The 24,240-nt window shown below is 42.2% G+C and overlaps 1 protein-coding gene across 1 annotated transcript in view; it reads right to left on the bottom strand.

Moving 5' to 3' along the window:
• Positions 1-19,384, bottom strand: part of FOXN4 (forkhead box N4) — a 36,116-nt gene extending 16,732 nt beyond the window's left edge. Inside the window, exons 1-2 of the mRNA XM_082243922.1 lie at positions 18,623-19,384; positions 17,413-17,498 (exon numbers count right to left, since the gene is read on the bottom strand). Coding sequence (XP_082100048.1) covers positions 17,413-17,495 — 83 coding nt within the window. The 5' untranslated portion in view covers positions 17,496-17,498; positions 18,623-19,384. The remainder of the gene's footprint in view (positions 1-17,412; positions 17,499-18,622) is intronic.
• Positions 19,385-24,240: the final 4,856 nt, after the last annotated feature.

Raw genomic sequence — 24,240 nt, 5'->3', positions numbered from 1 at the left:
ACCTTGCTTTGTGCACTGGTCAAAATCATTTTATGGATGGGGAATTATGGTGTGGGGTTGTTTTTCAGAGGTTTGGCTTGGCCCCTTAGTTCCAGTGAAGGGAACTCTTATGGTGTCAGCATACCAGGACATTTTGGACAATTTTATGCTCCCAACTTTGTGGGAACAGTTTGGGGATGGCCTCTTCCTGTTCCAACATGACTGCGTACCAGTGCACAAATCAAGGTTCATAAAGACATGGATGAATGAGTTTGAGGTAGAGGAACTTGACTGGCCTGCACTGAGTGCTGACCTCAACCCAATAGAACATCTTTGGGAAGAATTAGAGCGCAGACTGCTAACCAGGCCTTCTCCTCCATTATCAGTTTCTGACCTCGCAAATGCGCTTCTGGAAGAATGGTTAAACATTTCCATAGACACATTCCTTAACCTTGTGGACAGCCTTCCCAGAAGAGTTAAAGCTGTTATAGCTGCAAAGGGTGGGCCAACTCAATATTGAACCCTATGGACTGAGACTGGGATGCAATTAAAGTGTGTGTAAAGGCAGACGTCTCAATACTTTAGGTAATATAGAGTATATCCTAACCCTTTTGTATCAAATTTGTATTGTTGCTGTAGTGTGTGTGTTGGGGATGTGGGTACCAATACATAAAATTAAGGCTCTCATGCTTGTTATTCAAATATCATCTAGTCTAAACTCAATTTATTACATTAACTACGTTGATTTATTATTCACATAAAATAGTCATGTAGCTACACGTGAAAGGAAACAATGAACACAGGAAAAATAAGGCATCTTTTTCCCTTAAAAGAGGAGATAACAATATATGCATCATAGATTTAACATAGATTAATGTGTATCTAGCACAGATATCAAACCGTAACCTTTATATAAACAACAGGCTAGGTATACTCAGCTGTGAGAGGGCAGAAGAACAATTTGTATGGAGGATGTTCGCTAGAAAAGTAGGTATTCCCTATGTGGTTATAATCACATTTATTTTAGGTGGGGAGGGTTACAATTCAAGAGGTAGAAGATAGTAGGATGAAAGTCAAAAGCAAAAAAAAAACACCATAGTTATATGATATAAGAAAGGAGGAAAGAAAATCAATGCGGAAAAGAGGGGGGGGGGGGGGAGAAGGAAAATAATAAATTAGATTTTTAAGACAAAGATTAGCACCTTTAGATAGGCTCATTTAGAGCCAAACACCACCTGGAATCTACCTATACTGGCTGGCTTAAGATGAGTAAATCTCACTATCTGTAGGACATTCATTAAATGTAGGTCGTGAATTCAGGGGATAGTCTGAAATGAGACCATACAGTCCATTCTTCCCATTTCACAGATGGGAACTTGCTCACACTCCCAATACGTTAATGAAAGAGTAGTGGGATGTCACCAGTTTCCAGCTATAATAGTTCTTGCAGAGGTTAGGAAGTAAGAGACCTTTTTTTGATTTTTTTCTATGAACCAGGGATCAAGGAGAGTAGAGTAAGTTGAGGGGTATTATGTATATTATTACCTGCCAGTTTGTGATGTATTTGCAGGATTTTTACCCAAAAAGGGGTAATTCTTAGGCATGTCCCCCAAATGTGAGTCATTGTTCCAAAAGCAGAACAGCATCTCCAACAAAAGTTGGAGATAGATGGGTTAATGTTGTGTAAAACTGTAGAACAATAATGCCACCTAGATAGGATTTTATAGTTGCTTTTTTGGGCTCTGGAGGATATAGAGGTTTTGTGATATCAAAATTTTGCCCCAGGCAATGTCATCTGAAGAGGTATTAAGTTCCTTTTCCCATTTAGCAAGAAAATGTGGATTCTGTTGGAAAGACTCCCTAAAGCCTCGTACACACGCAACGATTGTTGGCTGTGAATTTTCGGCCAACGTCCGATCGGCCGATTGTCGGCTTGTTAGTATGATGCTTCCGACAACCGACTCCGACTTTTCGGCCGAACAAAATCTGGTGTGCATGTTATAAAATTTTTGTTGGCCGTCAACAGAACGGCCGATTGTTCTTCAGTCAGTACAGATTTCGGCAGACAAAAATGTGATGAGCAAGACTGGGCATGCTCAGAGAAGAAAAAACACACGGAAAGTAAACCAGCACATGACATCACTTCTGAAGTTGGTTTTTGTTGGCCGATAAAATTCGTGTGCAGTCTAGAGCACATTTCAACCAACACAACAACACTGGACAAAAGACGGCCGATTGGTCGGCCAACAATCGTTGCGTGTGTATGAGGCTTAAGTAACAATTCTGTTAGGATGTTAAAGTAATTATTCAAAGTCTGTGTGTGGCCTATTGATTGCATCTAGCGGAGACAGGTGGTAGCTTACTCTGAACTAGAGCATGTTGAAGAAGTGTCCAGTTAGCCATGGTCACTGCCAAAAAGTGTGGCTATGTTAAAGTCGGGAGGTGGGGGGGGGGGGGACACATAGATGCCAAATAACGGGGTCAAGGGGCTTGGTCTGAGGGATAATAGCCCTTTGTTTAAGTAGGAGTCATTAAGGTTACTGTGACCAAAGGCAATGATTCTTTGGGAGGCCTACAGTCTGGCGGTGTCCATGGTAATTAGGTGTTATCAGGAATGATAAAATCATCCACTAGAACGGGGTTTGGCAACCCTTCGATGGCGGTCTACCTGTCGACTGCACGCAGCTGATGGGTAGATCACAAACATTGCATGCTTTGCCAATCCTTCCCCTCTGCTGCCTCCACCACTCTCATCTTCACTACAAAGTAGAGAGCGGGAGGCAGCACAGTACTAAAAGGAAGGCGGGAACAGGAGCTGCCTCAGTTAACATTTCAGGTTCACCAGCAGAGGATTGGTTGCAACCTGTAGCAGCATAATGCAATATAATATAGAATATATCTGTAAAAATAAGTGCCAGCTAAGGCCCATTCACACTTGACGATTTAGAATCACCGGCAGAATCTATGCAGTTCTGCCCACGATTCCAAATCACGATAACACATGAGACACATGGGGATGACATTCATCCATAGACAAAAGACTGCGTGACTCCTTCCTGCTACTTCATCACAAGATTTAATGGACAGCAGTTGGAGCTACATGCTTCTGGCGTAAATTTACTAAAGGCTAATAGACTGTGCACCTTGCAAAGTGCAGTTAAACTCTGCAAGTGCAATTGCTCCAGAGCTTAGTAAATGAGGTAAAGCTTCACTTTGCAAAGAGTACCCAATCACGTGCAAGAAAGAAAATGCAGCATTTTTACTAGCACATGATTGGATGATGGAAGTCATCAGAGCGTCTGCTCATTTACTAAGCTCTGGAGCAACTGTTCTTATAGAGTGCATCTGCACTTTGCAAATAGCACAGTCTATTTTCCTTTAGTAAATCAACCCCAAAGCTGGCCATAGATTTTTATTTTTCTTTATCAGCTAGTGGACTAAAAAAAAAAAAAAGGATTCCTTCATCCACACAAATAAGGTGAATGGAGGAATCACCCCTACCAGGACATTGTATTTTGACAGCAGGAACTCTCTGCTGTCAGCATACACTAAGGCCCCGTTCACATTGCAGCGACCCGACTTTGCCGGGCGACCTCACAGGTCGCGGCGCGCTGCTCGCCCCGCGACCTCGGAGCGGCCGGCACGGACTTCATAACATTGAAGTCTATGCAGGTCGCTCCGGGTCGCCCCAAAGAAGCTCCGGACCCTTTTTCTAAGTCTGAGCGACTTGTGTCGCTCCTATTAGAACGGGTCCATAGCTTCTGTATGGCAGGCGACCTACGGCGACCTGTGAGGCGACCAGGTCGCCTCACAGGTCGCCCCAGTGTGAACGGGGGCTGAGTGGCTGCAGCCATTGATCAACAAAAGTTTTGCAACATTCCAGAATAAACATCAGTGGCTGCAGCTGTTGATCAACAAAAGTTTTGCAACATTCCTGTTCAACAGAAGTCGATCAAACACTCAACTTCTATCAAACTGGGTTTGGCTCCTTTCACACGAACGATCCGATCAGATCCGCCTGTCAGTTTTTTAGGCGGATCTGATCGGATCCTCCATGCATCCCTATGGGTCAGCGGTGACATGTCCGCTGACACGCGCTGCCATCCGCATCCGATTTTCCATTCGTCCAGGGGATCGGATCGGATGAGAGCGGACAGGCAGTCCACTCTCATCTGATTCCCCCATAGAGAGCAGCGGGGCTCTGACACCTCCCCCTCCACACACAGTGCGGAGACAGAGCTGTCATCCGCCGGCTCAGCGGGGATCGGTGGATCGATCCCCGCTGAGCAGAGAAATAATCTATGGCCAGCTTTACTCTGGTAAACACCATTTTAATGTGAAACAAAATTAAAATATAAAAACTTCTAAAATGTTGGGTCTTCTGGAAGAATAGACTAGCAAAATCTATTCTATCACAAAACTGCTTCTTCTCACTTCTAGCAGGTTTTCATTTTCTGTGTACACTGCATTGTGCTGTGCACTGTACACTCTGGCTCTTTCTGGCATTTGTAGGATGGAGTGTAGAGCCGGGTTGTAGGGGGACAAACTAAATGCTGTGCACATATGCAGGAGTTACATCAGAGGTCGCCAATGGTTAAAAAGGATGACGGGGTCCCAGATGTAGTGGCAAAGGTGATGAAGGCAGGGGACAGAGCACCTTGATTGGTCAAAGCTGAAAAGGGGCACACTTGAAAGATAAGGTTTTTTACTCATTTTGGAAAAAAAAGTTTAAAGTGTTTGTAACAGGAAAAAAAAAACCCCATATGCCATAGACCTGTGCAATACATGCAAATGTCCCCATGTTAAATCACTCCTGCTGCAAGTAAAGAAAATACGTGTTGATCCTGGCAGAAACTGGACTGCACCCAGCTTCTAATTTTCTCTCATGTACTGACAACACCGTGCTTTTACTACTCTGAAATTACAAAGGATTGTTATCAGCCCAGCCGCATAGTGCTAATATGCTAAACTACAGAATAGCCTACCCTCTCCTCTCCATAACTTGGTGTGGAGGGGTTATGTGACTAAGATAAAATCTTGGCAGGACAGATTAGACTCCTTGAGATAACACAGAGTGCATTGGATATGCATTGCAGTGCAGTAAAACACATGCATGATAATGCATTCTTGCAACTACGTACTGTGGTGCAGCACCATTAATTTTAACTGATACACCAATGCACTTACACAGGGGTTACCAAACTGCAGCCAGTGGGCCACATCTAGCTCACTACAAGATTTTATCCAGCCCTCAACAACTGCCTGTAAAATATCCTGGTTGGATGGCAGTTTATCGTAATAGCTGTAACAGTCATGACCTTCCCCCAGTCCTCAATGCAGATTCCCTCCCCCCGCATCCTAGCAACTAGCCACCAATTATGTTAACGCTCTACTCCTAAATTCATAGGATTAGACTTCCTCTGTCCAGTCCTGCTCTGCCTTCTGCCCTACTGCTTGAAAGCTGGGGGGGGGGGGGCCTCTGCCGGGAACAAACTGGATGAAAGGGGGGTGCTCTGCTGGGTACACACTGGATGTAAGGGCGCTCTGCCATGTACACATTGAATGAAAGGGAGGACTCTGCCGGGCACACATTTAATGAAATCAGGGTCACTTATGGACACACATTGGATGAAAGAGGAGCTCTGCCAGGCACACATTGGATGAAAGGGAGGGGGCTCTGTCATGTGCACATTGGATGAAAGGGGGGACTCTGCCAGGCACACGTTGAATGAAATAGGGGGCTCTTGTGGACACACATTGGATGAAAGGGGGGACTCAGCCAGGCACACATTGAATGAAATCAGGGTCACTTATGGACACACATTGGATGAAAGGGGGGACTCAGCCAGGCACACATTGAATGAAATCAGGGTCACTTATGGACACACATTGGATAAAAGGGGATCTCTGCCAGGCACACATTGGATGAAAGGGAGGGGGCTCTGTCATGTGCACATTGGATGAAAGGGGGGACTCTGCCAGGCACACGTTGAATGAAATAGGGGGCTCTTGTGGACACACATTGGATGAAAGGGGGGGGGGCTCTTATGAGCACACAATGGATAAAAGGGGAGGCTCTTATGGGCACACACTGGGTGAAGGTGGGTACTCTAAAGGGCACACCTTGGTGAAAGGAGGGGGGGCACTGATGGGCACATCTGGGTGAAAGGGGGGACTCTAATGGGCAAACCTGGGTGAAAGGAGGGGGGGGGGGCTCTGATGGGCACACCTAGGTGAAAGGGGGGACTCTGATAGGCACTTGAAACAGATGCAATCTGTGACTCAGGTCATTCGCAGCAAAAAATACATTTATTTAGAATAGTCAGAAGTAAAAAATCCAGAAAGCAAGCAGCTTACACGTTTTAGCCCTTATGGTGACTGTTAGTCACCAGCTCTCCCCTTCAGCACTCACTGGAGCACTGGGCTGTGCAGAGGGTAGAAGCACCTTGCTTGGGCTCAAAGCGGCACGCTGAGAGGCTCAGCCAGCTGCCAGTAAGGCATCTAGGTGGATCCCAACATTAACCACTTCAAAACTATACACTTTTATCCCCTTCCTGCCCAGGCCAATTTTCAGCTGCCAATTACTCCGTCATGCAACAGCGTAACCAAATTACATTTTTATTATTGAGACAGGTAGAGCTTTCTTTTGGTGGAAAAATCTTTTTGGAAAAGATGCCAAAAAATGTTGTTCTTTCTGTTTTAAAATTGTGCAAATAAAGAATCCTTCTTCATAATTTTAGGCCAAAATGTATTCTGCTGCATTTCTTTGGCAAAAAAATAAATAAATCAGTGTATATTATTTTGTCTGTAGGAAAGGTATAGCGTCTACAAACTATGGTATGTATATATTTGAAAATTTATCAGTCATGATGCACTGTTGGCCTATGTCAGTACAATGCAAATACCCGCCAATTTACTTTTTGGAAAGCAGATGGTCCAAGGTATTTAGTAAGAGGCATGATGAGTTTTTTTTAAGTTATACATTTTTGTCACACCCCACTAACACATTGCACCCAATGCACTTGCCTTGCAGCACATCACAATGCATGATATTACACAAAATAGTTTATGTCCAAATCATGTCTTCTTGTAATGCTTTGGCAGCCCATTCAAATGAATGAGCTGCCTTAATGCAGCAAGTGTTAACATGTGTTTGTAAATGCACCACAACACCAGTGCATAGACTTAAATGGGCCCCCAGGCTTTAGATGGGCTCTGACCACTCAACACAAGCTGAGCTATCAGACTAAAGCCTAGTACACACACAACGATTTTCCGCCGACCGGTCGTCCGTCTTTTGTCCAGAGTGGTGTTTTGTTGGTTGGAATGTGCCTAGACTGCACTGGACTTTTGTCGACCGACAAAATTCTACTTCAGAAGTGATGTCATGTGTTGGATTGCTTTCTTTGTGTTTTTTCTTCTCTGAGCATGTCCAGTCTTGCTCATAATATTTTTCCCTGTCGAAATCTGTACTGACTGCATGAAAATCGGACGTGTTTTGACGGCGGACAAAAATTTTATAGCCTGCACACCAGATTTTTTTCGGCCGAAAAGTCGGAGTCGGTTGTCGGAAGCATCATACTAACAAGCCGGAAATTGGCAGATCGGTCATCGGACGGAAATTCCCTGCCGAATTTCGACGTGTGTGTACGACGCTTTAGAGTAGATATAGCTTCTTCAGGGACAAATAAACATTTTAAAAGTAAGCCTGTACAATTACATTATTTTTCTGAGCATTTAGATTTTAGCATAAGGCCAACCATGACCTGGTTTGACATGGTTCTCTTTAAAAGAGAAGTTTGGGGTTCACAAAAAATAAAACATTTATAATCCCCGCCGCCTCTAAGCTCAAGAACTGAGTGATCACATGACTGCTGATCGTTCTGAGCAGACAGCAGTGACAGTTAGGTAATAAAGTGAAAGCAGGATTAAAGGAGTGCGCAGAAGAGGATTTTCCATCATAACATGCCATCCATTGGGAGGAGCTGTAATGCATGAAAAAAAAAATGACATGTTTTTTCAGAAGTTCTTGCATGAAAAGATAGGCTTATTATATTTTTTAAGTAATGAGTGGCTCTGGTTGAAAATCCAATTGAGTTGGAGCAAATAAATGTTTTCTTTTTTGTATCAAACAATGGGGGTCATTTACTAAAGACAAATAGACGTTGCAAAGTACAGTTTCACTCTGCAAGTGCAGTTGCTCCAGAGCTTAGTAAATTAGGTAAAGCTTAATTTTGCAAAGAATACCCAATCACATGCAAGGAAAATAAAAGAAAACAGCATTTTTGCTTGCACATGTTTGGATGATGTTTGGATGATGGCAGTGCTTCTGCCTATTCTCGAAGCTCTGGAGCAACTGCACCTGCAGAGTGCACAGTCTTTTTGTCTTTAGTAGATTACCTACCCCCAATGTTTTTTGATTGAAAGATATTTTCAGACACTTAAATCCTGGGCAGCATTGGATCAGGTACCACAAGGTGCCTGCTATCACTTTTACTAAGGGCCCATTGTGGTGCATTTTGCAGCCTATTTAAATGAATGTGATGTCCTAATGCAATGCACGTTAAAGCACCACATAACACACCGCAGTAAATCACCTAGGTGTGAATGGGCTTTTACAAAAAACTGCTCTGATGTCAGAAACATGAAATCCCTTGTTACAGAGCGATAGTGACTGCACAGATGACGGCTTTTAGGTTAAAAAAATATAATAGCTAACACCTTGTGGTACCTGAACTTAGGCAGAACTTTTACTTTTAAAACTTTAAAAATACCAATTTGTCTTTAGTCCAGTAATGGACCTATGTTTGTATCACCTTTTTTTCTTCTCAATAAAACATTTGAACAAGAAAATATTTATTTATTTCCGGTACTTCTATAATATAGTGCTGTCAATTTACGCAGCGCTTTACATATACATTGTACATTCACATCAGTCCCTGCCCTCAAGGAGCTTACAATCTAAGGTCCCTAACTCACATACATACACAGTAGGGCCAATTATTTATTTTTTTTCATACAGGACCCAATTAACCTACCAGCATGTCTTTGGAGTGTGGGAGGAAACCGGTGTACCCGGAGGAAGCCCACTCAGGCACAGGGAGAACATGCAAACTCCAGGCAGATAGTATCATGGTTGGGATTCGAACCGGCGACCCTCTTGCTGCCAGGTGAAAGTGCTAACCACTACACCACTGTGCCGCCCCACAGTGGTGTACTGATTTGTGTTCAAATGCATGCTGAATGTTGTAAAATATATAATGTGGCCCTTGTACTGAAAAGACTAACGAACCCCCCTATGGCTATGAAAAGATTGTGGGGTGTGGGCCAGGTCTTCCTCGCCCATGTACCTGGGGTAACAACTTGCCCAAAGGCATGCTAACCAATGCCCTTTACCAGGTGGAGGCTGCGGTCATGTGAGAAATCAAATATTTAAGCTGGCCATACATTATACAGTTTTTCTTGTCCGGTTTCTTTTAGATTTAACTTCAACTATGTAGTGCAAGAGCATGCCTGATTGCACACAAATTGAAAGGGTTTAGGTTTGACTCATATTATATGGTTTTGGTAATAAAATAATATATGTATTATACTGTATAATGTATGGCCAGCCTAAGGCAGTCCCTGACCAAGAGATGAGCCAATTGTGTGCAACAATAATAGACACAGTTCTTCTGTGAGATGTTTTGTCTCATGTCTCTACACAATGATGTTTGCATTAGGAGGGACGTGCAGAGCTTGTTCCCACTCTATCAGTCCCATGCCCTCTGTTACCTCACTCCCAGTAACACAATGGAGTCCCGCAGAGCACCTAGTGGGCCCCATGGGTGCTCGTTTACTCTTTCCTTACTGTACCTTGTGATCCGGCCTTAAAAAACTAGTCTGCTCCCGGTGGCCGTACTGACCCCCCTCACTACCAGAGGACCTGTCACCTAACCAGATACCGCACCAAACGACTGGTTGCTGTATCACTCTTCGGTTATCCATGCGAAAAACCTCCTCTTCCCTGCTTTTTGCCAAGTTAACCTTCCGTAGTGATGTGCCAGAACCTAACATGTACCCTTTGAATGACTTCAGACCAGGCTCAAAGCACTTGAAACAACATTACTAATGAAACTTTAATGAAATAATAACTAACCCTAACTGTGGCTGCCCCAGTGGCGTCCTTATGGGTAAAGTCCAAAATTGGGAGATCCAAACTGGTAGTGTCCATAATTACTTTGTCCCGACAAGTCGGCATCCCTGCAGCGGACAACAGGTCCCAGCAACCCTCTTCTTCTTCAAAAGTTCCTGTGCCACAGGGACGGACCTGGACCTCTCTCCTTTTACAATATACAGGATGGTAGGCCGGACCCCAAAAAAGCCCACAAACTAACCCAGAGAAGGCGGTAAAACTTTAACCCCTTCTCCCTGACTTGGGCAGCTTAGCTGGCTAGCTAACTCACATAACAGATCTTAGTCACAGCAAACATTCAAGTTTTTTAAACTTTTAAAGGTTCTTGGCCCAGCTTAGGCAGTAAAACTTTAAAAAGGCTAACATTCACTTCATGAGATAATTAATAAAGCAGGCTAATAGACTTCTCTGCTTCTGCCGCCAATACTGTGATGAGACAAGTCACTACACTCCTTTTTTACTATCTCAAGTAATTATTACAATGGACAACTGGAGATGTTAAATTGAATCTGTAATGTTTTTATTTATTTATGTTTTTTTATTGATATGCATGCCAGTGTCACCTGCCTAAAGTGGAACTTTACCCATACCATCTTGATAAAAAATAATTTTCTTTAGCAAGTAACATACATTCCACATGAATAATTATGCTACCAAAAGTAGTGTGTGCTGTAAATTGCCGCCACCATTATTCCTGTTTCTTCTTGATGGAAGCTGCCAATTCGGGGAAACCCAGAGCTCCTGAGCAGCAGTAAATCTTTAGGCTGTCAACAGATCGGTCTCGATAATTTTGGCACAGTGCCAAAAAATAGAGAGCAACTGAGCATGTGCAGAGCAGGGTGAAACAGTGTATTACTGGATTTTAAACAGTGTAGTATTAATGTTTTACATAGCTATACCTGAAAAAGAAGCCAGCCTGAAGTGAGCTATTAGGACCTAATTTTCCACTTTAATGTAAATATTTTAAAGACAAGACTGTTACATTGTGTAAGGGAAAATCTGATTTCTTCCATACTGTCCTCTTTTACCTCCTATTACAACACTGGGCTAGATTATGGGATTACAGAAGGCAGACCCTCCTGCTTTTCTGAGTTTAAGGAAGTTAGTGAAACTATGAATCCAAAAGAACAGCAGCAAGGAGATTCATTAAAAGCCTTGCAATTTAGAGCTTTACATTAAATGCAACAATGGAGTTTCCATTTTAAATCTCTGTTAATAGAATATGGTAGTAAGCAGAAGTGCTCATAATATGAACATTTCATCCAGTGGATCTAAGTACTGGATCCACCTAGATGAATATTATTTTGATGTAATCTTTAACCTACTTAAAGCGGTATTAAACCCAAAAAAATTGATACATTGCAGCTTACCAATCCTTAGATGTAGTGGCTGCGTTAGTTTTATTTTTTAGGGCTTCTTTATTTCACCGGTGATCCAGCCATTAACACTTCCTATCTTAGGGCGTCTGCATTCTGGATGACTTAGTAAAGCAAACATCTTTAAACAGCAACATTGTCAATCTGGGTAGAGGGTGTTGCAGATGTATGAGCAGATTTCGATGGATTGGACTATCAAATTATAGCTGAACTCCAAGTAACACAGCTGTCAGTTCCCCATGCATCTCTATGGGGGAAATTGGATGTCAACGGACCATCAGTCCGTTCTCACCCGATCCCATCCGATCCGATCCGCTGGACGGATGGAAAATAGGGTTTCCATCCGTCCAGATTTGACGGATCGGATCGGATGTCAGTGGACATGTCTCCGCTGACATCCGATGCCCCATAGGAATGCATGGGGGGACCGTTCAGATCCGCCAAAAAAACGGACAGGCGGATCTGAACGGTCCGCCTGTGTGAAAGGGGCCTTATCCATTTTTCATCCGTTTTTCATCAGTTGTTATCAATTTTTCATCCGTTTTTCATAAGTTGTTATCCGTTTTTCATCCGTTTTTCATCAGTTGTTATCAATTTTTCATCCGTTTTTCATAAGTTGTTATCCGTTTTTCATCCGTTTTTCATCCGTTGTCGTCCGTTTTTCATCCGTTGTCATCAGTTGACATCCGTTGAGAAAAACGGATCCCCCGCTGAGAAAAACGGACTCTGTCCAACGGACGGAGTGTGTGAAAGAGCCCTAACAACTGACGAAAACCGGATGACAACTGACGAAAAACGGATGGAAAACTGATACATTTGACGTGACTGAACTGATGAACTGAACGGACCGTATGTGTGAAAGGGGCCTAAAAAAAATATGTTTTTTTTCACAATTTTTTTTTTTTACATACTGTCACCAGTGCAGTACAGATTCATCATATAACTATCACTGACTGGTCACCGTATGTAGAAAAAAAACAACAACATTTTTTTTAACACACTGTCACCAGAGCAATACAGTGGTACCATAGTAACATTGTAGTACTCTGGGGAAGTGATCAGAATTTTTTTTTTTTCACATTTACATTTTTTTTTTTATTATAATTGCTTATACTAGTGAATTTCACTGTTACCTGCAACCATTTTTACAGAACAAAATTGATTCATTCAGTGTGTATTGTTGTGATTAGCTAGATTGGCCACAGTTAATCACATGGTACAGATGGGCTGTGATTGGCCTTGTCTGTACCATGTAATCGCTGTGACCAATCACAGCTAGCAACACAATTGTACACAAAAAATGGAATGAATGGAAACCATCTATTGTTTACAATTGTCATATGATCTCTGCTGTGATTTGTTACAGCAATCATATGGTACCGGCAGCGGCCCGGTACAACAATGATCATTCATTGTGGACACAGCCAGTGTCAGTGCAGCCCAGGGGGAGTGCATGAGGTGCGTTCCTGGAGGATGTCATAAGACGTCAACCCGAAATGATGAATGTCCTGACAGGCCTATAGACAAATGACAGTCAAAGAAGAAACTAATGCAGCCACCACATCTAAGAATTTGTAAGCTGCAATGTAATACATTTTTGTTTTGGGGTTTAATACTGCTTTAATTCTACTCATGCTGGAGTTTCAGTCCCAAGTAGAACTATGTGGTAAAATTCTTCATCTGACAAGTCAATTTTCCCTTTCATTTTCTTGAAAAAGATGATCTCTGTGCAAAAGATGAAAGCAGAGCCCCGTTGCAGAGATTACAAACAGGCTCTTTCACAGTTGTACAATCAGTAATGCAAATGCTCAGCTAAAAGGTCTGCTTCTGCTTGCTCATACACTAGCACACACATGCAAACTTAATTATCATTCAGACCTATTGTAATTAACTGGCTTCTGACTAAATCAGTAAATAAGAATGAATGAGCATTTCATCACAGTGCATTCTTCCACTGAAGTTTATGAAGCTGGACAAAGACCAGATCCCTTTTCATGTAGCATAAGATATGTTGTGCTTGTTACCGCAGTTATTAACAGAAACTGCCGTGACATCATTTAAAGCTTGAGTAACCATTCCCTAAATATGCTTTGACTGCTGCAAGAGATGTTCTCCCAGAGATCTCCACACAGTGGCAAATTCACACAGTCCTTCTCTTTTAATTGGGAGCCATTCTCTTGGCCATGTAATGTGGGACTGCACAGCAACCCCGCAGCGATGTTCGGGCCCCGTTATGTGCTATGGTGACAGGGCAAGTGTAAACAGCACTCATACAAAGTGACAGCTCTATTCTTTTCTCTGTCAGGCCCCATGAAAAAAACTTGCCATTATTTACGCCACTCTCTCAGGAACAATCACAACTACTGCAGAAGAAGTACAATGTGGGTACAGGTTTACAGAGAAGAAACACCATACTATGCAGTTTCTTCCATATCATGCATACAATGCAAACCACCCAGATACAAAGCACTATGTACTAATGGGCTGTGCCAGAAAAAAATACCAATATAACCAAAGTTAATCACAGGTTTAAAATATGCCATGTTTTAATATTATTATTAGACACATTAAAACAAATAGGCATATAAAATGATATGATGTTTACTTTAAAGGTCAATCCCACCTCAATCCACTATCATAATTTAACATGGTTGATGGCAAGGCCAATATTTTGATGACTTCTTATATTATCTGGAAATTGCAGTGACAAGATATCAAAAAAGAATAAAAAATAAAATTAACTCAAAGTTCTACTCAATTCCCCTGGCATTACAAAGCCACTAATGGTATCATGTTCCCTTAAACCATTCTTCATAATGCAGTAAAAATGATACCAAGTGAACTATGGCCTGTACAAAAGGGATAGAGACACTAGCTACTGTTTGTGGAGCCACCAAGACCTATAACAGATTAGAAACTGATTCCGTTTTCTAATGTAAGGACATTAGAAAACGGAAAAACAGTCATCAGAAAGCTATCCAAAACAGCAATAGCTTTGGAAGGCCAAAGCTATTGCTGTTTTGGATAGCTTTCTGATGACTGTTAATTTATTATCCTGTTGGTTCTATGAAATGGGATTTAATTGGATGGTATGGTTATAGGTATAACTTCCCCCGTGTTACCTGATGCTGTTTTGGATCACCTGACTGTGATATGTATCCTTGTACGACTTTATGTTATCTAACAATTTTTTTATGCAAAAGTCTATTTTTTCTCTACTGTTGGTTTTGCATCCTGTTAAAATTTCAATAAAAATAACTGAAAGCAAAAAAGTTAAATGCCACTAAATTCCACAAAGATATTGTGCCTTGAACCAATAAATGAATGCGATGACTTGGGGATGATACTAACATCTTTAGAATACTGAACTTTGTAAAAAGAAAAATCAGATCCTGAACTAAAACTGAACTTTCACCAATGCCAATAATCATCTGACACACTAGAATTTGTTATAGTGAACATTTAGTCAGTCAGTCACTGAGTCAGTGAGTAGGTCAGTCACTCAGTCAGTGAGTAGGTCAGTCACTCAGTCAGTGAGTAGGTCAGTCACTTAGTCAGTGAGTAGGTCAGTCACTCAGTCAGTGAGTAGGTCAGTCACTCAGTCAGTGAGTAGGTCAGTCACTTAGTCAGTGAGTAGGTCAGTCACTCAGTCAGTCAGTCACTCAGTCAGTGAGTAGGTCAGTCACTCAGTCAGTGAGTAGGTCAGTCACTCAGTCAGTGAGTAGGTCAGTCACTCAGTCAGTGAATTGGTCAGTCACTCAGTCAGTGAGTAGGTCAGTCACTCAGTCAGTGAGTAGGTCAGTCACTCAGTCAGTGAGTAGGTCAGTCACTCAGTCAGTGAGTAGGTCAGTCACTCAGTCAGTGAGTAGGTCAGTCACTCAGTCAGTGAATAGGTCAGTCACTCAGTCAGTGAGTAGGTCAGTCACTCAGTCAGTGAGTAGGTCAGTCACTCAGTCAGTGAGTAGGTCAGTCACTCAGTCAGTGAAAAGAAACATGCTTTAGACAACCTACACTAAGGCAAGAAAAAAAAAGTTGAAAACAAAACAAAAATGATAATATATATATCTCAAAATAAAAAACAAAATGAAAAAATGAGGAAGACTCGATGGACTACTTGGTCTTTTCTTCTGACATCACTCTTCTATGTTTCTTTGCTTTTTCTCTATTAATTTATTTATGCCCCATTTTACCTGATGAAATCTGTTTATTTAAACTATCTCTTTAAATAGACATTTATGTACCCATTCATTTACTTTGCAACAAAGTCACAGTTAGAAATGCTACTTTAGAAGCAATGCTAATGTATGCACTGAAAGCTACTATTTCCCCTGTTTAATGCTTTTCTTTTTCTTTTCTTTTTTTTGTACAAATTCTGTCCTATGCAAGTTGTCTAGATCCTAAAATGACAATGCTAAAATTATAATCAGCTCTATAATGTACTAGATCTAGTGTTTGCTGAACTGTAACAACATCTTTGACACAGCAACTAATCAGATTTCTTGTTTCGTTTACCCAGTATGAGATAGCATGACAGGTAAGAATGTACTAATTCCTGCAGCCAATGCCCTGTTTTCTTTCTCATACTTTCATAAATCAGCCCATTTGTAGGATTGTGAAGAGAAGATGACATTTTTGACATACTGAAAAAGCACAAGCACTGGAAGATCACATACTGGAAAGATCAATAATGGTACTGCCAATCTGTATTTGGATTTAACTCGGCTGGCATAAGAAAAGCCTTTATATTAACACTAATATTTTATAAAACAGAATCAGTCAGTACTATCCACAAAAAATCCAAACAGCTACATGCAATAAGGGTAGATATACACACACCAATACAAATAACAACAAATGCAATTTTTGGTTACTCATATTTTAAGCATCTATAATATAAACAGATATGGATGTTTTGTGATGTTTGTGAATTACTCTCTAATTGTATTACATATATGCTGCTGCGTAGGTAGGTTCAAAGGTTCCTGTCTAAACTGGCCCTAGTTTAGGAGCTAGGGACCATAGATTGTAAGCTCCTTGAGGGCAAGCCCTGGTGTGAATGTACAGAATAGTGCCTGACGAAAGGGTCCTGTGCGGCTCCGAAACGTTGCACCATTTTTTTTGATGTGATCGTAACTTCAATAAAGTTTTGGACTGCTTTTGCAAGAGCCTTGGTGTGCTGGCGAATATGTATTTACTTGTATCTAATCCAGTTGCCAACTGGTGATCGCTTCAGCACCCAACACATAAGAGCCTACATACCAGGAAGGTGTGCGATAGGAATATGTACTATATGTACAGAATAGTGCGGTGTACTAATAGATAATAATTTCATTTTAGATTTTTGAGAATGCATCTGCAATTAACAGCTTACAAATATGAATTCTAAAAATGGGGGAAAAAAAACAAAATGTGAGACTATTACCCTGTATTAATAGTGTACCGTTTATTCTAAAAATCATGTTTTTTTTTTTTCATGATAAAAAAAAAAAAAAATGTATGTGCAAAAACCACACACTTTAAACTAGGTAACTGTCAGCACAAAGCCACTGTGCTCAAAACATCCCTGACATGGACATCTTAATTAGACAAAGAGGAAAAAATATATATTTCTCGCTGTAATACCTTGTTAAAGCTCTTTAGGCCAAAATCTCACCTAGCAGGCGGGCTCTGTAATCCTTGGGTTACATGTCTTCTGGTCAATGTGCAGTGAATAAATAAATTGGCCCTTGTTTGTGTATGAAAGTGAGTTAGGGACTTTAGATTGTAAGCTCCTTGGTGGCAGGGACTGATGTGAATGTACAATACAGATGTAAAGTGCTGCGTAAATTGATGGCACTATATAAGTACCTGTAATAAAATAAATCAAATAATCATGGGACTTACCTGTAATCCTGGTTTGTAGGGTGGGTATGTTCCGTTGTCCTGATAATTCCAGACATCATTCCTGAGATGTCACTGTCTATCATCTCCTTCAATGGGGACATAAAAAAGATGGTTAGATAGAAAATCATGTTATGATAGATAGATAGATAGATAGATAGATAGATAGATAGATAGATAGATAGATAGATAGATAGATAGATAGATAGATAGAGATGATCTATAGATAGAGATGATCTATAGATAGATAGATAGAGATGATCTATAGATAGATAGATAGAGATGATCTATAGATAGATAGATAGAGATGATCTATAGATAGATGGATAGAGATGATCTATAGATAGAAAGATAGAGATGATCTATAGATAGATTGATAGAGATGATCTATAGATAGATGGATAGAGATGATCTATAGATAGATAGAGATGATCTATAGATAGATGGATAGAGATGATCTATAGCTAGATAGATAGATAGAGATGATCTATAGATAGATAGAGATGATCTATAGATAGATGGATAGAGATGATCTATAGATGGATGGATAGAGATGATCTATAGATAGATAGATAGAGATGATCTATAGATAGATAGAGATGATCTATAGATAGATGGATAGAGATGATTTATAGATAGATGGATAGAGATGATCGATAGATAGATAGATAGATAGATAGATAGATAGATAGATAGATAGATAGATAGATAGATAGATAGATAGATAGATAGATAGATAGATAGATAGATAGATAGATAGAGATGATCTATAGATAGATAGAGATGATCTATAGATAGATGGATAGAGATGATCTATAGATAGATAGAGATGATCTATAGATAGATAGAGATGATCTATAGATAGATGGATAGAGATGATCTATAGATAGATAGATAGAGATGATCTATAGATAGATAGAGATGATCTATAGATAGATAGAGATGATCTATAGATAGATAGAGATGATCTATAGATAGATGGATAGAGATGATCTATAGATAGATAGATAGAGATGATCTATAGATAGATGGATAGAGATGATCTATAGATAGATGGATAGAGATGATCTATAGATGGATGGATGTCATCAGTCACTCAGTAGTATATAATGACATATAAGCAGTGGCATGGCTATTTCCATGTTGCATTGAACACTGCAGTGTTTTATTCCTATGGAGGTGATAGATTAGATAGAGAGGTGGTTATGAATACCTATGAGTGGTAAGGCAGGCTGCTGTGTCGTTGGGTGATGTGCAGCTGGTGATCAGCTCCCTGGGCACTGCTCTCTTCTTTGTAATGAGATGTCTATCTGCTCCCAAACCGTTTTTAAATTTCCCTCTCAGGAGCTGTCCAGCTCGGCGCATGCGCACTGCTTCCCCCCTGGGTCACTAGCAGGGCAGTGCTGTCTTCATGCTCTCCTTCCTATAGCACGGAGCTCCCGGTCTGCTCGTGTTATTAGTGTCCCAGTGGCAGGGGCTCGGTCCCAGGAGGCGCCGTGTTGTACAAGTACACAGAGACGCTTGTATTTCAATGTCTGTACTTTATTCGCGGCTAATTGCTGAGACACGGCACTTTGTGAAGTAAAAAAAAAATATCACACGGGCGGGCGTCAGAATTAGGCCACCTGCTGCTATTCACTGCCTTAGAGCAAACCTTCTTCTCTGGGGTGTCATAGAGGCCGAGCTCCTTCTTCCCTGCTGCTCCTCTCACTGGGATGAAGGGGATACATTGGCTTTCCCTGGAGCAGAACACCCCTCGCTGAGCTGTAGTTGGTACGTGCCCGGTGCAGGTTAGAAAGTTGAGCGGACGGGCCGGTCCTCGTGTGGTATAGAACCCGGGGGTGGTGGTGAGGAGCTCCGTGCTGGTGTGAGCCCGAGTCCTGCTCAGTCCTCACTGTTTCCTCAGCAGCTGCGAGCAGCCGTTGGCCAGCTAGTGAGCCCGCCCGACCCGCGCTGTCCATGCCCGCCGCTCTACCCGCGTTCTAGCCCGGGAAAAGGCTGCTCAGATGGCGGGCAGCACTAGGGAATAGAGAAAGGGAGGGACAGCAGGCGCCTCTCTCACACACAGAGGGAAAAAAAACAAACTGCTATTGTGTGCACGGTGACACCGGCAACATTGTTCTCTGCTCATTACTGGAAAGGTAGAGGTGTGTGCAGGTGACAGGAGGACGGGGAAGGCTTTGTCCTTGGAAATGACCCTCATTTCTGTCAGCTGGGTGACTGCTTTTCACCTCAGTCTGTGGTCACATTTCTTCAAGGCATAGTCCACCTTTTTATAAAAGTCTACCCCCATATCAAGGCCCCCTTAAAATTTGTGTCATGCAGGAGCGCAAGCTTGTGCGTTTCCACAGCGTATAGAAAAACGTATCCTTTTTAGGTCCCTTTCACGCGTGTACAACCTGAAAGTCATGCAACTTTGATCGCGACTTGAAGCAATGCCTTCGTAATCTTGAGGTCTATGGACCTCAAGTCGCATCAAAGTAGCGCAGGGACTACTTTGAAGTCGCACAGATATGAACGGTAAATCATAGGGTACAACTTGTCTTGCGACTTTGCAGGCCAAACCGCACAAGTGTAAAAGGGACGTCAGCTAGGGTCACATCTGTGTCTTTGTGTCTATGAGTCCCGTTCACATTTCAGGCCAGTTCACATCGTAGAAATGTGTCTGGATGCGTTCTAGATGCTATTCTGCATGTGCGTTTTTGATCCGTTCCAGTGCATTTTCCACCTCTTTTTCCTAACATTAAGGCTCCTTTTACACTTGTACGACATGAAAGTTGCACAACTTTGTCCTGCGACTACAAGCAATGCCTGTGTAATCTTGAGGTCTACGGACCTAAAGTCACACCAAAGTCAGACCAAAGTAGTGCAGGGACTACATTGACGTCACATAGATATGAATGGTACTCATTGGAAATCATGGGGTACGATTTGTCATGCGCCTTTGCAGGACAAGTCGCACAAGTGTGAAAGGGGCCTTAGAGCTAGGGTCACGTCTGTGTGTTTGCAGAGATGCACTGCAGTCCAGGGCTGCTGTTAGAAATCGCGGGGCCCCATGCAGACTACCTGGAAGGGCCCCCTTTAAGAAAATATTAAAGATATATTTAGCTAAAATGACAACAAAATCACTATTATCAGACACAAATATAACATAACTCGCATAATTCCTGCTAAATCTAAAAAAAAAAAAAACTATGTTAAATAAAAAAGAAGATGAGATGAGAAAAATATACAGGCTGGGCAGTTGGAGTTCAGTGATCAGAGAGACAGAGAGAGAGAAACAAAGTTACAATTTACAAATAAACTCCTGAGCAGAGATAATTGCTGGGAGGGGGGGGGGCACACAAGGGAGGGGGATTAGTGAGGGACAACAGATAAAAGCTGACAGCAGGGAGAGGGACAGATCAGATTCAGGTGCTGGAGGAAGATTTCTGTATTTGTTCTCCATCACTAATCCCCCTCTCTGTGTGGGCCCCCCTGTGTGCTCGGGCCCCTACAAGAGGGCTGGTGGTCCCCCCTATCAGCGGTCCTGCTGCAGTCCATAAAGCAATATTTCTTATGAATCCCATTCACTATTTGGGCCATTTCACACCATAGAAACGCAGTCTGGATGCCTTTCTGCATGTGCATTTTTGGTGCATTTCTGATGCAGTCCAGTGCATTTCCCCCCTCTTTTTTCTTAACCTTGGAGCCCCTTTCACATTTGTACAACCCGAAAGTGACGCAACTTTGCCATGCAACTTTGACGACACTTGAAGCAATGCCTTTGTAATCTTGAAGTCTATGGACCCCCAAGTCGCATCAAAGTCAGACCGAAGTAGTGCAGGGACTACTTTGAAATCGCAGAGATATGAGTGGTACTCATTGGAAATCATGGGGTACGAAGTCACAGGAAAAGTTGCACAAGTGTGAAACGGGGCTAAATAAGGAAATGTGTGTTCCGGTGCGTTTTTTGATGCGTTTTGCTGTGATCCAGTACAGTCCAGTGCAGAAAAAATGCAGCGTGTTCTACTTTTTTTTTTTTCCGGAACTGGAACACACTGTAGCTGACTGCACTGGCGGGAACTATGCCATTGAAAACCATATAACCTACTATCCATGCGTTTTTGATGCAGAAAAAAACTTACTGGGCTGCATGTGGTGTTAACTAACCCTTACACCAATTCATTTTTTTTTTAAATCATGGACTTTTTTACACAGCACGGTGCGTTTTTGGCTTCATAGACTTCAATGGACATTGCCTCAAAAATACATGAAGAACAAGTTTTCCTGTATGACAACAGACACCTCCTCCTAGGAACATTAACCATTTGACCTCTGGTAGATACAGAACTGACAATGTTCAGATGACAACAAATGATTCATTGAAAACAAATGTTCCATTTCGACCATTAAGGCCATATTTTGCGATTCGGCACTGCGTGAATGTAACGGACAATTGCGCGGTCGTGCGACGCCGTACCCAAATGAAATTGACATCCTTTTTTTCCCACAAACAGAGCTTTCTTTTAGTGGTATTTGATCACCTGTGCGCTTTTTACTTTTTGCGCTATAAACAAAAAAAGAGCGACAATTTTGAAAAAACAACAATATTTTTCACATATTTTATATGAAATTCCCAAAAAAAAAAATGTAAAAATCAAAATTTTTTTTAACATTTTAATGATTTTAGGCCAATTTGTTTTCTGTAGAAAAATGTAATCAATACTAAAACCCGAAATGTCCAGCACAAATTACATACAGCAGCGCTCAATATGTTTTAGCATATTATAGATCATACGGTCCTCATAAAGAGTATTATAACCGCCAAAAAGTCTCTGTTTGAAGCAAACGACAAATATTCCATGTACTATTGGTACTCCCGGTGCTCAATGATTATGAGACGGCATTCACCTTCACCACACCATCAGTGACCCCTTAAGACTGGGCACTCACCAGAGATAACATGGTCATACGCCTGTAAGCATTGGTTGCTTGAACCCTTGACACTCCGGACCACCTCTGCTGCCACCAGATAACCTCCGCACTCGAGTATCAATCAGGGACCAGACCATATCAAGAAAATGGAATAAGAGGCACAATAGTGTGATACCGTTTTGTAAATTTTATTTAACACCACACTCCAAAGTCAACCCCCCAAATCCAATATGCTACATCAAATGGAACTTTTCCAAGCATAAAATGATAATCACGTTGTGGTGGCCGGTGTTCCGTGAGAATTACCTACCCGTGAGAAAAACCTACCCCTCGTCACTTCCGGTTCACGGCACTGTATGGAATGCAGCGGCTACATTAAAACAGCGGGGCTGCAATACGAATCATCTCCGCTCCTGTCACTGTCACTTCCCTGCTCTCGGCAAGTAAATATAAAAGCGGCGGCGGGTGTATGTAAACATAAATCACAGAGACGCCAGCCGCTGTTATATTTACTTGCCGTGAGCAGGGAAGTGACAGGCACAGGAGCGGAGATGATTCGTATTGCAGCCCCGCTGTTTTATTTAACCGGCGCGTGGGTAGGTTTTTTCCACGGTACACCGTGCTATTTCCATACTAGTGCGCATGCGCACTAGTCTGCTCCTCTGTTGTCCCTTTAGGTATCCGGCCCTGTGAGCATGCGCACTGCTGCGCTGCTCAGCTGTTCCTGGCCGGAAGTGACGAGGGGTAGGTAATTCTCACGGGGTAGGTAATTCTCACGTTACACCGGCTCACCGTTGCTGAATAGATCTTTACCCAGCTTAGTCTAGAGGCGAGATCCGGACTCCAGCCATGACTTCTGTGATCATCAAGGAGACAGCAATTTGTTTTCTGCTACATATGTTTGGTAAAAAAAATCGCAATATGCGTATTTTGATTGGTTTGCGCAAAAGTTATTGCGTTTACTAAGAGAAAGATTTTTGTCATTTTTATTGTTTTTTTTTTAACAAGTAATGGCGGCGATCTGCGGTTTTTTTTTTTTTTTGCGGGACTGCGACATTGCGGCGGACAGATCGGACTCTTGACTGACATTTTTGACACTTTTGGGGGTACCAGTGACATTACTACAGTAATCAGTGCTATACATATGCAGTTACTGTAAAAATGACACTGGCAGGGAAGGGGTTAACTTTATTAGTGATCAAGGGGTTAAGTGTGTCCCTAGGGGCATGCTTCTAACTGTAAAGGGGCGTGGCTAGTGATGTAACCACAGAGACATACGATCCTACATAGCAGGATCGTATGATCTCTGCAGTTAGATCAGGGAGAATGACAGGCGGCTTTGTTTACATTAGCCGCCTGCCTTTCTCCCTCTGCACCGGGAGATCGCGGGTGACCGGTGGACATCGGAACTGGCGGTCACTCGCGCGGACATGTCAGGGAACGAGCGGGGCGGGAGCGCGCCTCAGGTGGCGTGCGCTCGCCCCCTAGAGGCTCGTAGGTGAGCGACGTAGTAATACGTCACTTTGCCTGTACGGGGCTGACTGCCGCCGTAAATAGTCGTGCGGCGGTCGGCAAGTGGTTAAGGGGGCCCTTTTCTTTTTTTGCTTTTAAGTGTAGATGACCTCAGATCTCACATTAAAGAGGACCTGTCCTGTTTATTTCTATTACAAAGGATGTTTAAAGCGGAGTTCCGGGCACAAAAAAGATTTTTTTTTTTTGTGCCCCTCCGCTAGGTATGCCGCACCTGAAAAGGAATTGGATAGTTATTTTTTTTTTTTTTGTTTACTCACCTTTTTATTGACGATCGTAAATACTCACCTATGACAGCTTCCTCCTCCAGCGCCGAGGCTCACCCCGTCACTTCCTGCCTCGCGATGATTCCTGGGAGCTAAACGTCATAGCTCCCAGGAATCA

The sequence above is a fragment of the Pelophylax lessonae genome (assembly GCF_965119305.1).
Source record: "Pelophylax lessonae genome assembly, chromosome: 1".
Classification (NCBI taxonomy): Eukaryota; Metazoa; Chordata; class Amphibia; order Anura; family Ranidae; genus Pelophylax; species Pelophylax lessonae.
The sequence above is the reverse complement of the archived record's forward strand: the minus strand, read 5'-3'. Positions and strand labels throughout refer to the sequence as shown.